The 18,236-nt window shown below is 35.3% G+C and overlaps 1 protein-coding gene across 21 annotated transcripts in view; it reads left to right on the forward strand.

The window, feature by feature from the left end:
* Abi3bp (ABI family member 3 binding protein) overlaps positions 1-18,236 on the forward strand; it is a 247,636-nt gene that overhangs the window by 123,624 nt on the left and 105,776 nt on the right. For 20 of the 21 annotated variants that reach the window (XM_046455259.2, XM_046455247.2, XM_046455248.2 and 17 more), the window contains exons 10-15: positions 3,911-3,988; positions 5,840-5,914; positions 6,655-6,729; positions 7,721-7,792; positions 8,313-8,387; positions 17,925-17,990. In XM_046455259.2, coding sequence (XP_046311215.1) covers positions 3,911-3,988; positions 5,840-5,914; positions 6,655-6,729; positions 7,721-7,792; positions 8,313-8,387; positions 17,925-17,990 — 441 coding nt within the window. The remainder of the gene's footprint in view (positions 1-3,910; positions 3,989-5,839; positions 5,915-6,654; positions 6,730-7,720; positions 7,793-8,312; positions 8,388-17,924; positions 17,991-18,236) is intronic. The other variant, XM_046455252.2, reaches the window with a different exon arrangement.

An 18,236-nucleotide genomic window follows, 5' to 3' on the forward strand; every position in this document is an offset into this window, starting at 1 on the left:
CTAATATCCAATCATCCCCTTTCATAGTTAGTTACCTTTCTTGTGTGTGTGATAGGAGCACCAAAAATCTACTTTCTTTTCAAATATCTGGCATATAGTACAATATTATAACTGTAATCTTTGGGTTGAATCTTGTATTTCTGAACTTAATCATCTGTACCTTTTACTTTCTGTCCTGTATTTCTTCACTTCCTATCCCAACCACCCCCCCAGCTATCTGCCATTTTATTCTCTATGTATTTGAATTTTTTAAAAAAAATGGTACATATCAATAAGATCATACAGTATTTTTCTGTACGTGCCTGGTTGGTTTAACGTAGTATAATGTTCTCTAACTTCATTCAAGTTGTTACAAACAACGAAATCTCCTCCATTTCAAAAGCAGAATAGTATTCCATCATGTGTAGATACCAGTTTCTTGATGCATTCATCTAGTTTCTAGATACCAGTTTCTTGATTCATTCATCTGCAGTGGATCCTTAGGTTGTTTCCATATATTGGATGCTGTGAATAATGCCTCAGTGGAGATGGAGGTGCATCTATCTCTGAAGTGCTTGCCTCGTTTCCTTTGGGCATTTACCCCTTAGAAGGATTGCTGACTACGTTAAATGATAGCTTTATTTTTAACTTTTTGAATCATCTTCATACTATTTTCCATAATGATTATAACAACTTAAATGTTCCTTTCTCTACCTCCTTGTTTTCTCTTGTCTTTTTGGTAATAGCCATTCTATTGAGATGATCTCTTGTGTTTTTAATTTGTATTTCTCTAATGACTGGTGATGTTCATCGCATTTCCCACTGACCATTTTTGTGTCATCTCTTCAGTCTTTGCCCAATTTACTTCAGATTATTTTTTTCTATTTTTTAAAAATATTTTTAATCAACACATACTAATTATACATATATATGGGGAACAATATGACCTTTTAACACATGTATTTAATGTGTCATGATCAAGTAAGAGTAACTGGCATATCTATCACCCTAGTGCACTTGATTGCTTTAGGAACATTGAAAATCCTCTCTACTACTAGTTTTGAAATATTCAATAAACTGTTGTCAACAATAGTCATTCTAGTGTGCGACAGAACAGTACAGAGTTGTATGAATTCTTTATGTGTTTGGGATACCAGTCCTTATCAGGTACATGGTGTGCTAATCTTTAGACTCCTCTTCATTTTGTTGATTGTTTCCTTTTCTGCGCAGAAACAATGTTTTTACAAAAAGAGCCTGGGCATAAACAGTTTTTTATACTACCAAGGGAGAAATAAACTTTCCTGAAGTTAATTATCACTGCAATCCAGAAAAGTTGTATTTTTTAAGAGAGTAAATTCCAAAAATAATATCCCTATTCCAGCAGAACCCATCACGGGACATCAAGAGATGTAATAGCTTTTGTTCTAGGAACACATGGTGTGAATAATGAAAGAAATAAACAAGAAAGCGAGTATTACACACTCATCTCCAAGGGATATTCAAAGGGTTTGCCAAAGCCAAGACTTAGCCTGCCAAATATTAAGGGAAACAACTATGCTGAAAAAGGTACAGAAGAATAATGGAGGAAAAGGAATTTCCTGAATCTTGGGTTGCATTTAGTTGGCATTTTATTTTCCTATTGCTGAGACTGTGCATAGTGTTAGTGAACACTCACAGGTTGACAGGAGAGGTCAAGATTCCCCCATTTAAATATCTTCTCTGTCTCCCAATTTCTCTGACTTCTGAAATGCCAGATTTAGAAATAACATATGTCTTTATAAGGAATTAGTGAAAGTCTAAAAAAAATACAAATATCTCTTGGAAAGGTAGTTTGCCTTTTTTCCCCCAATAAGTCTAGTTTGGGGTTAACATAATTGAAAACTAAGGACTTGTATTGAATATAAGGAGCTAAAGCAGTTTGGAGCATAAGTCTAGGATCTGAAGGTTTGAAAAAATGGAGAAGAGTCTTAGGCAGAGAAGCATTGAGAACATAAGATATTAATAAATAGGGAGAAAATTAGCACAAATCACCCTGATAGAAAAAAAGACACTGGAAAAAAGAAAATGAAATTTTCATTTTACCTTGAAAGAAAGAAAGAAACAAAGACAAATCTTCCTATAGTGCGTATTTAAAATACCAGAACCAGACCTCATGAAAAATAAAAATTTGTAATCTGAATGTTTCTTCATATAATCATCAGAAACAGTTCTAAACAAGAGTTGTTTACAAAAGATGTCAGGAAAATGTTAGTAAAATTTAGAAATTAATATATATATATATATATATATATATATATACACACACACACACACACACACATATATATATATATATATATTTTATAAAATTATACTGGGTCTAGTTTTAGTTATGGAAGAGAATCCTTTTTCTTTATGCCATGCTAGCCAACTATGAATATTGATAATAAACTATTTCTGTTGTGCAAACAGGCTGTACAGTGTACAAAACACACTCCACAATGGGTGGCAAGTATGTTACCATTTGACAGCTTTCAGATCCTGCCTGAGAATAATAAGCTCTCTGAAGGAATCACCTCCATTATATATGGAAAATTGATTAGACAATTAGAAAGCCACCAACGGGTTAAACAATGAGATGGCTTTCTAATTGTCATTAATTTAAGTAAATAACTAAATTTAATGTGCCCACATTAACTAAAAAGAAGAAAATGGTCTTCATAAGAGTAATGTGAACTGTAGAAGAAGGTTACAAAATTTGCACATTCAAAAAACTTTGAGAGAACAAATTAAATAGGTGGTTCTTACCATCAGGTGATTACCCCAGGGAGTATCTAGCAATGTCTGGAGACATCTCTGCTTGTCACAGTGGTGAGAGTGCTATTGGAATCCAGTGGGTAGAAGACAGAGAGGCTTCTAACTGTCCTGCAATGAATAGGGCAGCACTCCCCAACACACAAACTATCCAACCTCAAATGTTGACAGTGCCACTATTGAGAAATCCAAGTTCTTCATAGCCTTTGGACACTCAAAACAACAACAAAATCCTATCTGATTCTTTAATCAGCTCTAGGTGGTATGATCATGATATCTAAAAAAAATGCATGAATTCTTGTATGTCACTAAACTAGTTCAAAATACTATAAGTGGGTCACAGATTGCATGTGCTAAATAATTGAATAGAGTTAATCCCAAGAACATTTTAAAATTGGAGAATGTCTTAATCATTGGAAAAGTCTAGTTTAGAAATGTGCTTTCTTTGAAAAAGGACATCCAAATTTTAGAAGGAAGTTTCCCAAATAGTTGCATAAAGAGGAGGAAAAAATGAAAAAAGTAATTTCATTCTTTGCACTGAATTCCCACAGAGACCAAAAGAAAAGATCTATGTTAACATGTGGCTCAAATAAAAGTTACTGTTCGTTCTTTTTTTTTTTTTGACACAATTTTTTCCAAATAACTTATTTCTCTTTGTCAGTTATTTGTGTTTTTTCAAAATTAATGCCGTGGCCTGTTATATTTTTTTTACCATATATAATAATGGAAAATTTTTATTTATTGATTTCTTTTTTAAAAAATTAAGCATACTTAAATATAAAAATTTGAGGAACTTTTGTAATATAAACTTATACCTTCAGGAAACTATTTATGAATCAGAATGACAAGATTTATCCAAGTATTGTAGTGGCACTTTTTCTTCATGCTGATGGCAACTTAGATCTTACACAATTAGCTGGGGTTAAGAAGAAGGAATTTCAAAGTCTATACTTTGAAATTTCATGAAATAAATTTCATACTAGATCCTGGTAGAAATATACAATGAAGTTGACTGGTAAAAAGGGATGTATGTTTAGTTTTTAAAATGGTTTATTACTTGATGGTGTTTTGATCAAGGTATTATGGGACACTGTACTATAAGGAAGCGAGGTAAATTGTTTGTTCTCTTACTTTTTAGCCAAGAATGAAACTTTGGCATTACCTGCTGAATCTAAAACACCAGAGGTTGAAAAAATCCCAGCACAGCCAGTTACAGGTAATGAGATGAGATCCTTCTGTTGATATTGAGAAAAGAAGTAACATTTTTTTTCAAAGTGAATTATGTACTAGTCTCTATTTTTTTTTTTCAGTGAAGACATAGTAGGAAATTTACTTTGATCCCCAAACAAGAGGAGGATCTAGGTCTCTAATGTTTGAGAAATGAATGATTGAATCATGAAGTGTTAGATAATATGTAAGCTGTATATTTTACTTTAAATGAAAGTTGTTACATTGGCATTAAAATAGTTTTACACTAAAATGTATTACCATGGTTTTAGTGCTTTTTTTTCCTTATAAAAATCTGAGACCATTTTTCATTGCTTTCCTTTCACAAGTGGTCTGTTTGGCAAAACTGCTTTATATCTGTCACAAACCTCTAGCTTGATAGCTGTGAAAATACCCTGGAATCACTTAGAAACAAATGCACCTGGGAGATGAACAACCTAGTATAAAGAAAATATGATAGTTCAACAAAAATACTTTAAAGAATGAATGTAGTAAACATATTCCCCAGAGTTTATCACTGTTACTAATAAACATTCAACTTCTCTCAATGAAACTATCCAATCTAGTCCCCTGGGGATACATTAATATCTCAAGTACAGAGTTTTTGCCAGAGCTATACCACCTTATCCAAACAAACTTCTGCCAAGAATTTCCCACAATCCACACTTAGCAAAGTAACTCCGATCTGAAGTCAATTTTTCAATCCACAAAACTGCCATTACTTGGAATATCCATTATAGTTACTTTGTATCAAACTTTTGGACTTGTAGCTGATCCAGAGAAGATATGATTGATGTGGTAATAAGATAGCATCAAGAAACATATTGAATTAGGAATATTTCTGACAGAGCACATATGTTCCTGCCTAAGGAGAGATTGGACCTTCATCCCCACCTTCAAAGGACCGAGGTAGAAGCTACTTAAGACTACTGAAATAAATGGCTTGGGTGAAATTCCTGGTAGTGTTCTGGTTTCAACGCAATTGGTCAGTACCCAGAAGAGCCCAGGCATGGCCCAGTGGGTGATTCCAAGTCCTTCTCTGCCTCAAAGCTTCTACCCATTTTTCCAAGTTGTACTTTCTTCTCTTGGCACAGTGTCTGATGAGAGTCTACAGATTTATTAATTCTCTGCCAAACCCTCCTCAGAATTTTCCACTTTAGAAATACTTAGGCAACAACCACAACTTATTATTCACTATTGTGTTTATTTCATGTTCTTACCCTGCAAAATTCTAGCTCACATTTCATTCAAGATCTCAGTAACCATGGTTCTTCTTTTACCCAAATTATTTACCTGAGCTGTTCACTGCCTTTAACCTAGTAGTTGGAACAGCCCTGTGGTTGAGTATTTGAGTCCTGATCATAATTTCAACCCTGTTCTAAGCTTTGTAAGTTTGATGTGGTTTGAGAGAAAAATCCGATAATGTAAGGGCTTTAAGTAAATCTTTTAGCCTTAGGTCATTCTTTTATTTGCCCATTTATTTAATAAACTACTCTGTACTTGTTTACTGTAGCATTGCACTAAGCCCTAGAGATAAAGAAAGACAAAAATAATAAAAATAATAATTAATGCGATAAATGTTTTAACGGAGGTCAGTGTGATGTGCTTTTGCAGAACACACAAGAAAAGGGGACCAAGTCCAGAAAGGACAGGTGGGGAAAAGAGTGCCCAGGCACCTGGTCCAAGCCAGGAAGTCCTTAACATTAGGATCTGAAAAGAAATGGGTTGTATAAATATCAGCTGGTAATTCTAAAGCCAACAAATGATGTCTTGTGGCCTTTGATTGATTCATCATTTATCTTAATTAGTTGTCCTTTTTTTTTTTTTTTAAATCTTTCAGTGATTCCTGAAATAGTTCCCAGAACCATTAAACCCACTGTGTCTAGTGAAGTAGATGTTTCAGAAACAACACTAGGTAATTCTAAGAACTTTTTTCCCCCCTTAAACAAAAAGACTGTTGCAAAAATCTCCCAACCTTCATAGAAAAGTAAGCACAATGCTTTAGCCTGCCCCTCCTTCCCTTTCCTCTCCCCACTGTTCCTCTCTTTCTCCTTCACCCTATTTCCTGGCAGTTACTTTCCCATTTCTTAGGCCATTTCTTTCCAAGATGTAACACATACCTTGATCTTATGACTGATCTTCTAGGCAGAGCTGGATGCTAGATGCTAACTGCATGCCCTTTTAAAGCTGTCTCTTGGGTTGGATATACAGAATACCATCTTTCAACCTCCAACTTTGGAAGGGTGGGAAAAGCCTGCAAGTCTTGACTGTCCGCGCCTTCTGCTCAGATTGGCTTTTGGAAGTCTTTTGCATACTGAACTCAGGAAGAATCCTCCAAAGAGTCCTCCTATTTAATAAGAATTTCATGTTACTCATATTTGCTATTTTTTCCCAAGAGAATCTAACTTGCTTGTTTGTTCTCTTCCCCTGAAGAATTTCATTCTGCACTTGTAATGTTGATATTCTGAAAGTACATCCTTCAAATTTTAACAGCTATATAAGTCTTCCAGGTTTGAAAGTCAGTTCACCTCTTGCCATATGAAGCATCAATTGCTTTTGCACTTGAGTGTTGTGAAGGTTGCTGTGTATGATCATGGTGAAGCAAAATCAGGTCATGACTCAAGGTGTTGCTAACTGCATTCTTCTTTATTGCAGTTCTCAGTGAAAGGACTCCAGAAGCATTGCAAACTATTCTAATGCCTAAGTTTGAATTGCCCCTGAGCACTCTAGGTAAAAATGATTAAACACTGCACTTTTATTATTTATTACCTTGGAAATTTTGTGTATGCTTGATATAAATCCTTAGGTTATTGCATACAAATTCATCTCCCTAGAAGGAAGAACAAATTGTTTATAGAACCATGAGTTCCTCAACACCCAAGCCCTTAAATGTGCTAAAAATCTGTATAATTTTGAATCCTAAAGAGACCCTTCGTATGATAAATGCATTGGTGTATATTTTTTTCTTTTTAGTGGTCACATTTTCATGTTTGATTCTTTCACTCATAGTCATTTAATTTAACAAATTGAATTTTCTGCACAGTTGTTTTTACTCAATTGTCACTCTTGATAGAGTAGACATATTTCTACAGACTCCTTAGAATTTCTTAGGATTAATTGCTTAGAATTTCTTTATGAGTGCAATATTTAAAAAGATGAAGTAACATATATATATATAATCACATAGGTACAAAAATTACCTTTAAAAGCTATCAGGTAGATATTTTCTAATTCAAATGTATTTGGTGCTTGGTTTAAAATTAAATGAAGCTGGGTGTGGTGGCACATGCCTGTAATCCCAGTGGTTCAGGAGGCAGATGCAGGAGGACCATGAGTTTAAAGTCAGCCTCAGCAGTTTAGCGTGGCGCAAAGCAACTCAGTGAGACCCTGTCTCTAATAAAATGCAAAATAGGGCTGGAATGTGGCTCAGTGGTCGAGTACCCCTGAGTTCAATCCCCAGGGCCAAAAAAAAAAATGAAATGAAGTATACCTGAGAGCACATACAAGCATAGCTTATATACCTCAGATATACTGGCTTAACTATAAAATATTGGGAAAGAAATATTACGTTACTGTGCATTTAAACACAAAAGTAAGAAAGATTCATCATTTGACATGAAATCATTCCTGTTGTGTTTACTGACTTTGCAAGCTTGAAATTTTGAAAGTCTCTTCTCTATTTGCACCTCCAGTCATAACTGTCCTGTGTGTTTCATTACAGCTCCAAAAAGTCTTCCAGATTTTCCTGAGGCAAAAACACCCTTCCCTTTTGAGAAACCACGGAGTAGTTTTGGTAATAAATGTACCTTATATTTGATGTTTAGAATGTGGGTGGTGGACTGGGAATGAAGCCCAGTGGCAGGATACTTACCTAGCATGCATGAGGGCTTTGCATTGCTTGTTCTGTGGGACACATTTATTGGGTCCTAGCTCTGCAAACCTCGATGAACTAATTAATTCTGTTAACTCAGGCAAACAAGTCATTTCTTTGACAAAAAAAGAAAAGAGAAGAAAAAATATCCTATTTGATTAAATTTTTTCACATTCAGTAAAAATTATCAGTCTATTTATTTGGTGCAATTCAGTTGCTTAGTTTTCTGTGCTTAAAAATGTTGAGAGTGTGATCTGAAGCTCTCGTCTCTCCCTAGCCACTGATCGCATGCTGTATGGATGGGCATATATTGATTTCTTCTCAATACTTAATGACTTTTGATGCAGTCTTCTGGTGACCACTTCACCATACCAGTGATCTATTCCTGTCCTTTTTCTCTTTAAAACAAATACTCAGGAAATTCTATTTCTTTCCAATATAGCTTCAAGTGAAAAGCCATGGATGGTACCTACAGCTAAACCATCTGAAGATTCCAAAGTTGTACAGCCTCAAACTGGTAATTGCATCCTTTAAAAAAAATAATCTTTTTTATTTTTTATAGGTTACTTAACTGATTACCAATATATTTTGTGGCAAATGGAAAAACTATAATATATTCCTTATATTTATATGAATCACATTTTTCCCCAATATAAAAACCAAATGTTTTGTACTTGTTTCAAAGATATATGTTTTAATTTCTGGATACATTATTAGGAGTCTGGCTAGAATGAACTATGAATTGCCCCACTGGTTTTCTAGAGATCTGTTTAATGACATGAGAGCAGTAACAAAAGTGCATCATGTTTAATCATGTCTGATTTAGCTGCACGAGCTTAATATTTCCCTTGCAAGTGGATACTTGTTTCATTTTTGGTAAAATAATTCAACAAACTTGAGCTTACTGTGTGCAAGCTATTATGCCAAGTTCTAAAATCTGTAAGCACACCATGATAGAGAGGAAAACCTGCACTTTTTAGGAGTTAATAGCAGGTCTTACTTTCAGTCCCAGCTCTCTTACTAACTATGTGATTTAGCTATTTATCTTTACTTTCTGGTCTTATCTTACTTTTCTCTTGGGAATTCCTGTGTTCTACCTATTAAATTAATGAGCTAACTTTCCATTCTCAAAAAGTAGATTCTCTCTCTCTCTTTTTTTTTTTTTTTTTTTTTTTTGGTACTAGGGATTGAACCAGTGGCACTCAACTACTGAGCCACATCCCCAGCCCTTTTTTGTATTTTATTTAGAGACAGGGTCTCACTGAGCACTGAGTTGCTTAGGGCCTCACTAAGTTGCTGAGGCTGGCTTTGAACTTGCGATCTTCCTACCTCAGCCTCTCAAGCCTCTGGAATTACATGCGTGTGCCACTGTGCCCAGCTCCATCATTCTTTATTTTAATGCCTAGCAGTCAACTAAAAAAGAGGCTATTCAGCATAAAGAATCATAAGAAACATCCTTTGTGATTGCTTCATAATTTTTTGTTTTATTTTAATTTTTGTGAGCTTCTAATTGTTGTGACTTTATTTTGAATACATGTCATATGAAGCTAGACGTTTTTGTAATGAAGTTAAATACATCAACATTTTGTGGTATACTCCAGAGTCTAGCAGAATAGTAGGTTTGAGAAAGGATGGAGAATAAGCCCCCAGACACACAGATCTTAGTCAAGTTATCCTTTCTGTAGTAAATATAATAAGTGCAAATTTAGTAAAAGATACACGATGATATCAAATTAAGTGTGTGTGTCTTTACGATCTCCCCATTTTCTCAAGTGGCAACACAGTTAAAAATTTCCATGGGTTAGAGCCATTTTGGAAACCTGGGATGGGTCTTTTTAATCCTTGGTGTCCTTAATCACTGACACTAACATTCTAGTACAATTAGTTTAAGTGGGTACAAAAAGAGCAATGCAGCCATCTGAGAGTAAAATCTGGGGGTCCTGAATGTAGTGTCATATTGAGCCTGTAGTTCCACCAGCTATCACACCAGCCCAACTCCATTCTAGTTACAGAGCAACATCTAGCCTGGGAGCATCTCTGTTGGCCTATCTGCAGCACCATGACAGCCCTGGCTGCGAGTCCCACATCCCACCAGAGTGCCAGATCTCCCAAACCAAATGCTTCAGATCCCTTTCATCTCCTAGATTTAGGGCTATGACATAGGTGACACAAAATTCTCTTGGGTTTTCCTTAAGCAGCACTTAGTTTTTGGTTTCTCTGATTTTTTTAAAAAACAAACTGAAACCTCAATGAAACCATTTATGAAATTTTAGAACCTAGAACATGAATTTGTATATAAAGCCTGAGTTGGGCCAACTACCGGGGAGTATGGAGAGCATGTTTGGAGTGAGTGAAGACTGCCAGAGTTATAGAGAAAAATAGATGATATGGGAAATCCCAATAAAGGAAAGGTTGCTTTTACCTTTAGTCCCAGAAGAGGAATATTCTGGTCTTACCTTGATGGAGTATGGATAACAAAAAAATGCAGCAGAAAGCAGCCTCATTATTCAGCTGCTTCACAATACCTGGGCAGCCTTAGGCTGTCAGGGAACCCCAACTGTTAATCCCCAGCCTTCTCTGGGCACTAAGTTGGGACCTGTCATTGGCTCCAACTATTGTTTAGTAAATGACATTTTTAGGCATGAGCTTTAGCCCCAGAAATTTCCCAGCCTTCCCTTTTGACATTTAATTTGTCTATTCCTGCTACTTATTATGATCCTTGGACCAAAATATTATTGCTGTAAACTCAATTAAAATACAATGGGCTCCACTATAGGTTTGTTGAATGAGGATCTGCTATCTAACAATATCCCCAGGTGACTTGCATGGCATTCAGATTTGAAATGCACTACCTAATTGTGGTATCCTATAATATTTCACATGGTACAGGCAAGAATCATCAGGAATGGTCACTAACAGAGCATTTTAGGCATAAAATCAATATAAGACTTATTTCTTATAAAGAAATAAAAAATGATTGGGTGATTAAGTATCTTCTTTTTTTGTTGTTGTTAATGTGCAATGCATCCATATATACTCTAGTAAAAGTATTCTGTGGCAACTTCCTAAGTCATGTTAAATTTCAAGTTAAAAATACATATATACATTATTTGTGATTTTAAGAGTTGATATATTCACATATAGTCCTTTCATTTCAGCTTTTCTTATTTTTAATTGATTTGTGTACATTTGTACATGTATTAAGTTGATATTTCCCATTTAATTTCAGTACATATGATTATTTTCTAGTTACTCAGGTAGCTTCCTGATGCAATTGCTTTTAGAATGGAGAGATGGAGACAGTGCTTAAATGGTGGCTCACAAAATCAGTGGCCCCATTTTTAGTTTATCCTATAACAATATATTTTAGCTGATATTAATGACATTATTATAACAACATATATTTTGTTTTTCAGTATAATGCTTCTATATTTACTGTCAATTTCTTTTACCCAAAGACCAGCAAAACCCCCGAGGAGGGGAATATATTTAGAATTGTTTAATTATTATGATAACAGAGAACACAAACTATAAGTAACTAGAGGAATTCTTAGAGGATGGTGGAAAAGACTTATTGCAGGAATTTTGCTTATATTAAGTGATTGGCAAAAGGGTCCAAGAAAGTACAGTTTTGCTCTGGATTGGCAGTAAGCATGGACATGAGTATCTTCGTGATTCTTAACTAGAAGGCAAGGTAAGCAAAACAAAGCTAAAGGCATGAATGGTAAAACAGCACAAGGTGCCCACATTGGTGAGAATGTGGCAGAGTAAGGCTTGTGGTTTGGATGCTGTTCATGTTTTCATTTCTGTTCTGTGTTCTGAATGATTACAGCATACTCTTGATTTTCCCTTGATCCATCAAAGTCAGAGTGATCTCATCTAATATTGGTGTTCTTTGAAACTGTTGACATTTGACAGGAGGGCGCCATAACCCACTTGTGAGAGCCAGGCCACCCTGGATTCCCAGGCAACTCTTCTCTGGATCAACCACTATATATGATTTATTATTGTAAAATATATTTTACTTTGGCATTACCATTCTGTATCAAAAAAAGCAAGAATGAGTGCTCCAAAAAAATTCTGTACCACTTTTGACACAAAAGACTATTATAAAATTATTTCATTCTGGTTACTGAAATCCCTGGGTCCTTTCAACAGTTTTTGGCAACAGTAGAATAGGCTATTTGAAGTTTGGAATAGCTCAGGAAATATATATATAATCATCAAATGTACTCTTTTCCTTTGTTCAATCTATTTGAACTAAACTTTCACTAGAGCTGTATTGTGCAATTTCATTATTTGGAATTGTATTTTGTATAAATCTTCTATAAAGTATGTTTAAGTAGAGTTGATTGGTGGTGATTTCCTTGGGAAATCTAATTTTCCATAGTGTATATAAAGGAAATCATAAAATGTGTTCTGCATCCCAGAATATAACATTATTTATATATTTTGTATTAAAAGAAACCTAGATTTTAGAATACTTAAGTGCTTATAACAGTTATTCAGGAAAAAGTCCATCTTCCTGATGATACAGTAGAATTGATCCTTTGTTCTATTAGAAGTTGGTCAGCTCACTACATTCTCCTTTGTCATAGGAGTTCTAGAAAAGCTCTCACCTATAGGAATAGGAAAGACAATGGAATGAGTCAGACATAACTTACCTATGTTCCCGTATGAATACACAACCAGTGGAACTCCATAGCATGTACAACCACAAGAATGGGATCCTAATTAGAAAAAGTCATACTCCATACATAACATGTCAAAATACACTCTACTGTCACGTATATCTAAAAAGAGCAAATTTAAGAAAAATAGAAAAGGTCTCATCTTCCACCCCCAGATGAATTATGCACTTGTATGCATGTAATCCACATGCTGTGAGTCATTCATCCACTGGAATAATTAGTATTTGCATGATGATTTTCTCCTAAGAAATCTGAAGGGTTAAGTGTACAGCATCAGACTGGTCCTTCCAAAGTTCCTGAAGCTGCCAGTTATTTTCTTTTATATTGAGGAGATGCTCGAGGGACTTAGGTCTGTCAAGATAGAAGATCAAAAGTTAGACTCATTCATTTCTTTCATAGTCTTCTCTTCATAAAAGTTAAAAGTGAAACAGTGCCATAGAGCTTGCTTTGAATTTTTGAGAACTTTCACAACAGAGAATTAAATGTTCTTCCTGGATCTACATGCCTTCTAGATAGATTAGAAACAATAAATGACCTGTGAGAGACTGGCCAGTCCTTGAAATTTATTCTTACTGTGAATGTGATTACTAATATGCAAGCTGTAGATTAAGAAAGAGATGGGTTAATAACAATCTCTCAGAACTTTGGTTTCTCCATCTTCAATAATATATAAATTTTTCATTAGGTGTTTAGTCTTAGAAATAATGTATGAATCAATTAATAGAATGGAGTCTCACATTGACTGCATCCCTTTCCACCAAACTGACCATCCCAAACTTTCTGAATTTCTGCATACAATTATTATAATAATAAAAACAATAAGAGTTTTATTAAATTATTTAATGAAAAAAAGGTAGAAGAATAAAAAAGACTCAGCGCTTTGGTGGGAAGGGATGCAGTCAAGATCAGTGATCTCAAACGCAAAATGATTTCATGTTTGTTTTATCTATAGAAATCTCTCTGCCTCTTCTTCCCCGAAAGTGTTTAGAATTTCTCTCCAAATTTATAGACTTATTTCTAAAACTATTTTTTCCTGGAGTTCCCCCCCAAAAAAAGAAAACAAAAAACTAGAAGTAGTTTTCTTCCAGAGACTTACCCTGACAGAGGATCAAAATGGATGCTGGTCTGCTTAGTCTTTTCATTGCAATTAACTTTGGGAGCTCCCTTTAGGAGGTCATCTCTTATGATTTTCTGTGTTGAATTCTTTCCATACATTGTAGAACTCTAAGAAATTGAAACATGTACTCGAGCTCTATAAATTATTTAAAGACTTGAAAGTTGAAGTGATCAGCATACACAAAGAGTGGTACACAGGTTAGGAAGTTTGGCCACAGACTCTACTTTTCAGAGCCGTTGAAAAGAAGTAAACTCTACGTTTGGATCTTACAGCCTGCCCTGTGAGGTGTTGATTAGCACAGATCTAGCCCACCCAACTGGATTAAGCCCTGGAGAGAGAAAAAGTAGGAATGAGTAGTGGTGTTGATGCTTGAAAGCAGGAAAATAGAAGTCAAGCATAGCAGATGGTTTACAGATTCACTGTGGTCTCTTCAAGATTTATAGCCACAGCCTTTAATTTTATTTCACAAACATTTTCTCGCAGGCAATACTTTAACAGATTTTAAGGCCAAGCAGAAAGGTATTTTGTTTTCCCATTAACCAAAGAAAGCAGTATCCATGAATTTAAATAGCACTGAGAATTCTGTGTGGTGGTGTGTTTTTCTCTTCTGGTTACTTGTTGTATTTTTTCATTACTACTACTTGTATGTTTTTAGAGTCTTACCTCCATGGCAGAGTAAAGCCACACAAACCCATGGAAGGTATGTGTGTAATGGAGGAGCAGATTTGTATACACACATTTGTGTATCATAATTAAAGGATATGATAATTCCCCAACCTAAGCCAGAAAGTCCTTTCAAAAAGCTTAAACTACCTATCTGTCAAAAATTACCATTAATTAATTTATTTAATGAGTGTTTTGCAGATAGATTTTATTGGGGATCCACCATGTACTAAGCTCTGGAGTATATAAGCCTAGTGTGTATAAATATGACAGACTTTGTACTTTAAAAAAGGTATATTGTCTAAGAATTTATGTTTGAAAAGGAAAATATATTACAAGGTTATTAACATTCAAGGAATTTAAATGAAATGATAAATTCTCAATTATTTGAAACATTTTGTCTGTGTGAGATCACATTTTCAGAGCACTATCAGGGCGTTTTCATGGTAGGATTTCTATCCACTAGATTTTTAAAGTAAAAATGCACAGCAAACAAAATGTGATTAACAAATATGGTCTTAGGAAGTTCTAAAGAGGAATATTTTTCTGAAAAAATCTGAAGGTAATGGTAAGTTATTACTGTTTGGTTGATAGCAAGGACTGAACCCAGGGATACTTAACCACTGAACCACATCCCCAGTCCCCCCCACTTTTTAAATTTTTTTTAAAATTTAAAGACAGGGTCTTGCTAAGTTGCTTAGGGTCTCTCTACATTGCTGAGGCTGGCTTTGAACTTGTGATCCTCCTGCTTCAGCACCCCTACCCCCAGAGACTAGGATTACTGGTGTGTAGCACTGTACCCGGTCATTACTGCTTTTGTAAGGAAATTAATACTGCTTTTTACAACCTAATGAACTACCTATTTTGTTGCATTAGAATTCTCTAACAACTTTTGGTCCCATGTATGTTCTTTGAATTCAAGATCAAAGATGCTGCTTAGTTTCAAACAGCTGTAACATTTTATCCCCTACAGAGAGGTGATAAGTCATAATATATGGGAGTATTCTCTGGACTGTTTATCAATTTTGTAGCTGGAGTAGACTTGCAGTAACTAGGCCTAACTGTTTTGTGAATTTTACTTTGGCATAGAGGTACATATACAAGAGGTTTTATTCTTTTCCTTTTTAAAAATTCTTTTTATTTATATATAACATTGGGATACATTTTGACATAATCACAAAAGCATGGAATATAATTTGCTCTAAATCAGTTCCCAGAACTTTCCCCCTCCTCCCTTCCCTCTCCTCCTTCCCCCCTTCTCCCTTCCCCATGCTTTTCTTTCTGTACTAATCTTTCTGTAATTTATTTATAGTTTTTTATTAGCATCTTGTGGATGCACTTGATGTTGGGATTCACTGTGCAGTATTCATGTACATACATGGAAAAGTTTCGTCAGATTCATTCCATTCTTCTTCCTTTTTCCCATCCCTCCTTCCTCCTCCTCAATCCCCTTTATCTACTCTACTGATCTCTGTTTTAATGAAATCCCCTCTCCCTTTTCTCCTTTCTCTCTCTGTTCCTTTCTGAGTTTTGAAAAGAAATTAAGAGCTATTGATTTTCAGGGAACTTTTTAGAGAATTCATTTCAACCCCGTCTTCTCCTCAGACAGCTATAACTTCAGAGTCAGAAGATTAACTCCTGGATAAGATGAGGCGGTGTGCTTCTCAAAGCTGTCCAAATTACATAAAACTTGGCATGAGTGGTATTTGTATGTTTTTCAGTATTCTTTTTTCTTAAGCTCTCAGAAACTACAGAAATAGAAATATCGAACACTAAGTCTTCTGACAAATGTGGTATTTGAATCTGAAGGATGCTGTGAGAAGTCAGACTTCATTTGCTGGAGGATGGTAGGAGAGGGTATCTGTCCACATCGAATGACTTGAGAGTAACTTGAGGAAAGTTGTCAACCTGGTTTAGAACCTCCAGAATGGTAGAGAGTTGTAAATATGAAAAATAAATGCAGGATGAATAAATATCATCTCTTAGAACAAAATTATGGACTATAGGAAAATTGGTCCAATGTCACTTAGTGGAAGGGAGATTTGGGAGATAGGATAACATAAAAACAGTAATTGGCATTTTTCAAAAACAGTAATATAAATTTAAAAAAAGTCAAGCTATCCATAATTTCTTAGCTAGGATAAGAGGGTTAAATACAAGTTGGTAAACTTTTCCTAATTTATTTAGTAGGACTTGGAGATGATATTGCTAGATCCATGACTTTGAACCTGAATTGAAGAAAGTCTAAAACCAGAGACTGATACCATATTTTTGCCCTTTAAAAGACTATTCATTCTTTTCTGACCCTTTAAAATTGCAACGAGTCTAACTTTTCCATATAATAGATGTATTGTAATATATGTGCATATTTAACTTGCAATATTTTTTTAAAGATTTTGTAAAGAGTAGATTAACCTTCATGAATATATTTCCTGGCCTGTTGATATGTTGACAGCACAAGCTGTCCTCTGCTTTCAGACAGTCATACCATCTCATATTATCTTTCTTATGGTTCCTACCAGCAGTGATACAGAAACACTAAATTGTCACTGAATTACAAGTAACCCCAATGAGTAAATCTTGTGAATTTCCTCCTTTTTGTTTTATTTCTATATAGCAAATTTGAATGGAAAAGGAAAGCAATGTCATCTCCTGTTAGATCCTGCTTTCTCTACTTCTCCATAGTAATGATTTTTTGTGCATAAAAAAGAAAAGTAATCTAATACTGTTTTTACTTGCAGGTTTAGCTCCTATGTTATCCTGAAAATTATCCCTGCATTAAAATAATTCAATCTTTAGGTTTAAATGTATCTCCCTTTCTTTATTTCATATAAAATTGATCTTTAAAGCAGTGTAGACTGTGGAAGGGCTTATGGCTCATGGAGGAACACAAAACAAAAGCTGTCTCTAAGTAAAATGGCAGGAGGGATGGTGCTGCATGGGTCCTGGTCTTAGCCCTGCTGCTCCTGGTCCTGCCATGGAGTGGAAAATGCACTGAACATGACAGTTCTGGTGTGTGTCTGCAACTGTAACACCCCATTATCAAGAAAGTGCGGATAATGCCAACCTCCCATGTTTCTCAGGGATATTAATAGGGTTAAAGAAGCTGATGTGTGAGAAAGTGCTGTGTAAAGTACTATCCACACGTGAGATATCATGATGGCAACTTTCACTATGCAGAAAGACCAAGCTGTAGACTTTATGCAAATAGCTTCAATGTGACTGCCATTTCCTTCTTTAGAAATCTCTCCCTAAGCTGCCATCTGACTTTATTTGTTTATATTCTTTGAAGCACTTGATTTAGAGCTGGCATCACTTCATTATAAACATATAGCACTGTATTCACATCACCCCAGAGCCAGCGCCAAGCCTTGCTATATAAATCCTGCAGCTCAGAGCAAGGCAGCCAAAATCTAACACAGTGGTGGTGATTGCTAACCCAGTAGTGACAAGGCCAGCAGCTGAATGCTTAAATCTGCTCATACTTACATGGAGCTGTCCTATAGCCAGAATTAAAATAAACTACGAAATCTTTCAAAATGAATCAACATTAACATCTCTTTTGTTTCATTTTTTTTCAAAGCAACTTATGATGTTTTCTCAAGTTCTACAACTTCAGATGAGACTGAAATATCAGAGGCCCACACAGGTATGCCTAGTCTTTTGGTTATGTCTCCGGATCCCAGGTGTTTGGACAACACTAGGTGGGCTGTCTCTTTTAGTTTATTCAGAGTGAAAAAGTGCATTCTAGAGCTCCAAAAGGGAAGAGCAGCTCTGTGTGTCAGGAAGCGAACCTACCCAAGATTCCCACTGACTGTTTCTTTATGTTTATTAGTCAATCAGTTCTGTCACATGAGGAAGCTGCAGATTGACTGGGTTGCCTCTGGGGAAAAGT

Source organism: Marmota monax, unplaced genomic scaffold (genome assembly GCF_021218885.2).
Source record: "Marmota monax isolate L192 unplaced genomic scaffold, Marmota_monax_Labrador192_F-V1.1 WCK01_AAM20220418_F8-fsc00053, whole genome shotgun sequence".
Lineage (NCBI taxonomy): Eukaryota > Metazoa > Chordata > Mammalia > Rodentia > Sciuridae > Marmota > Marmota monax.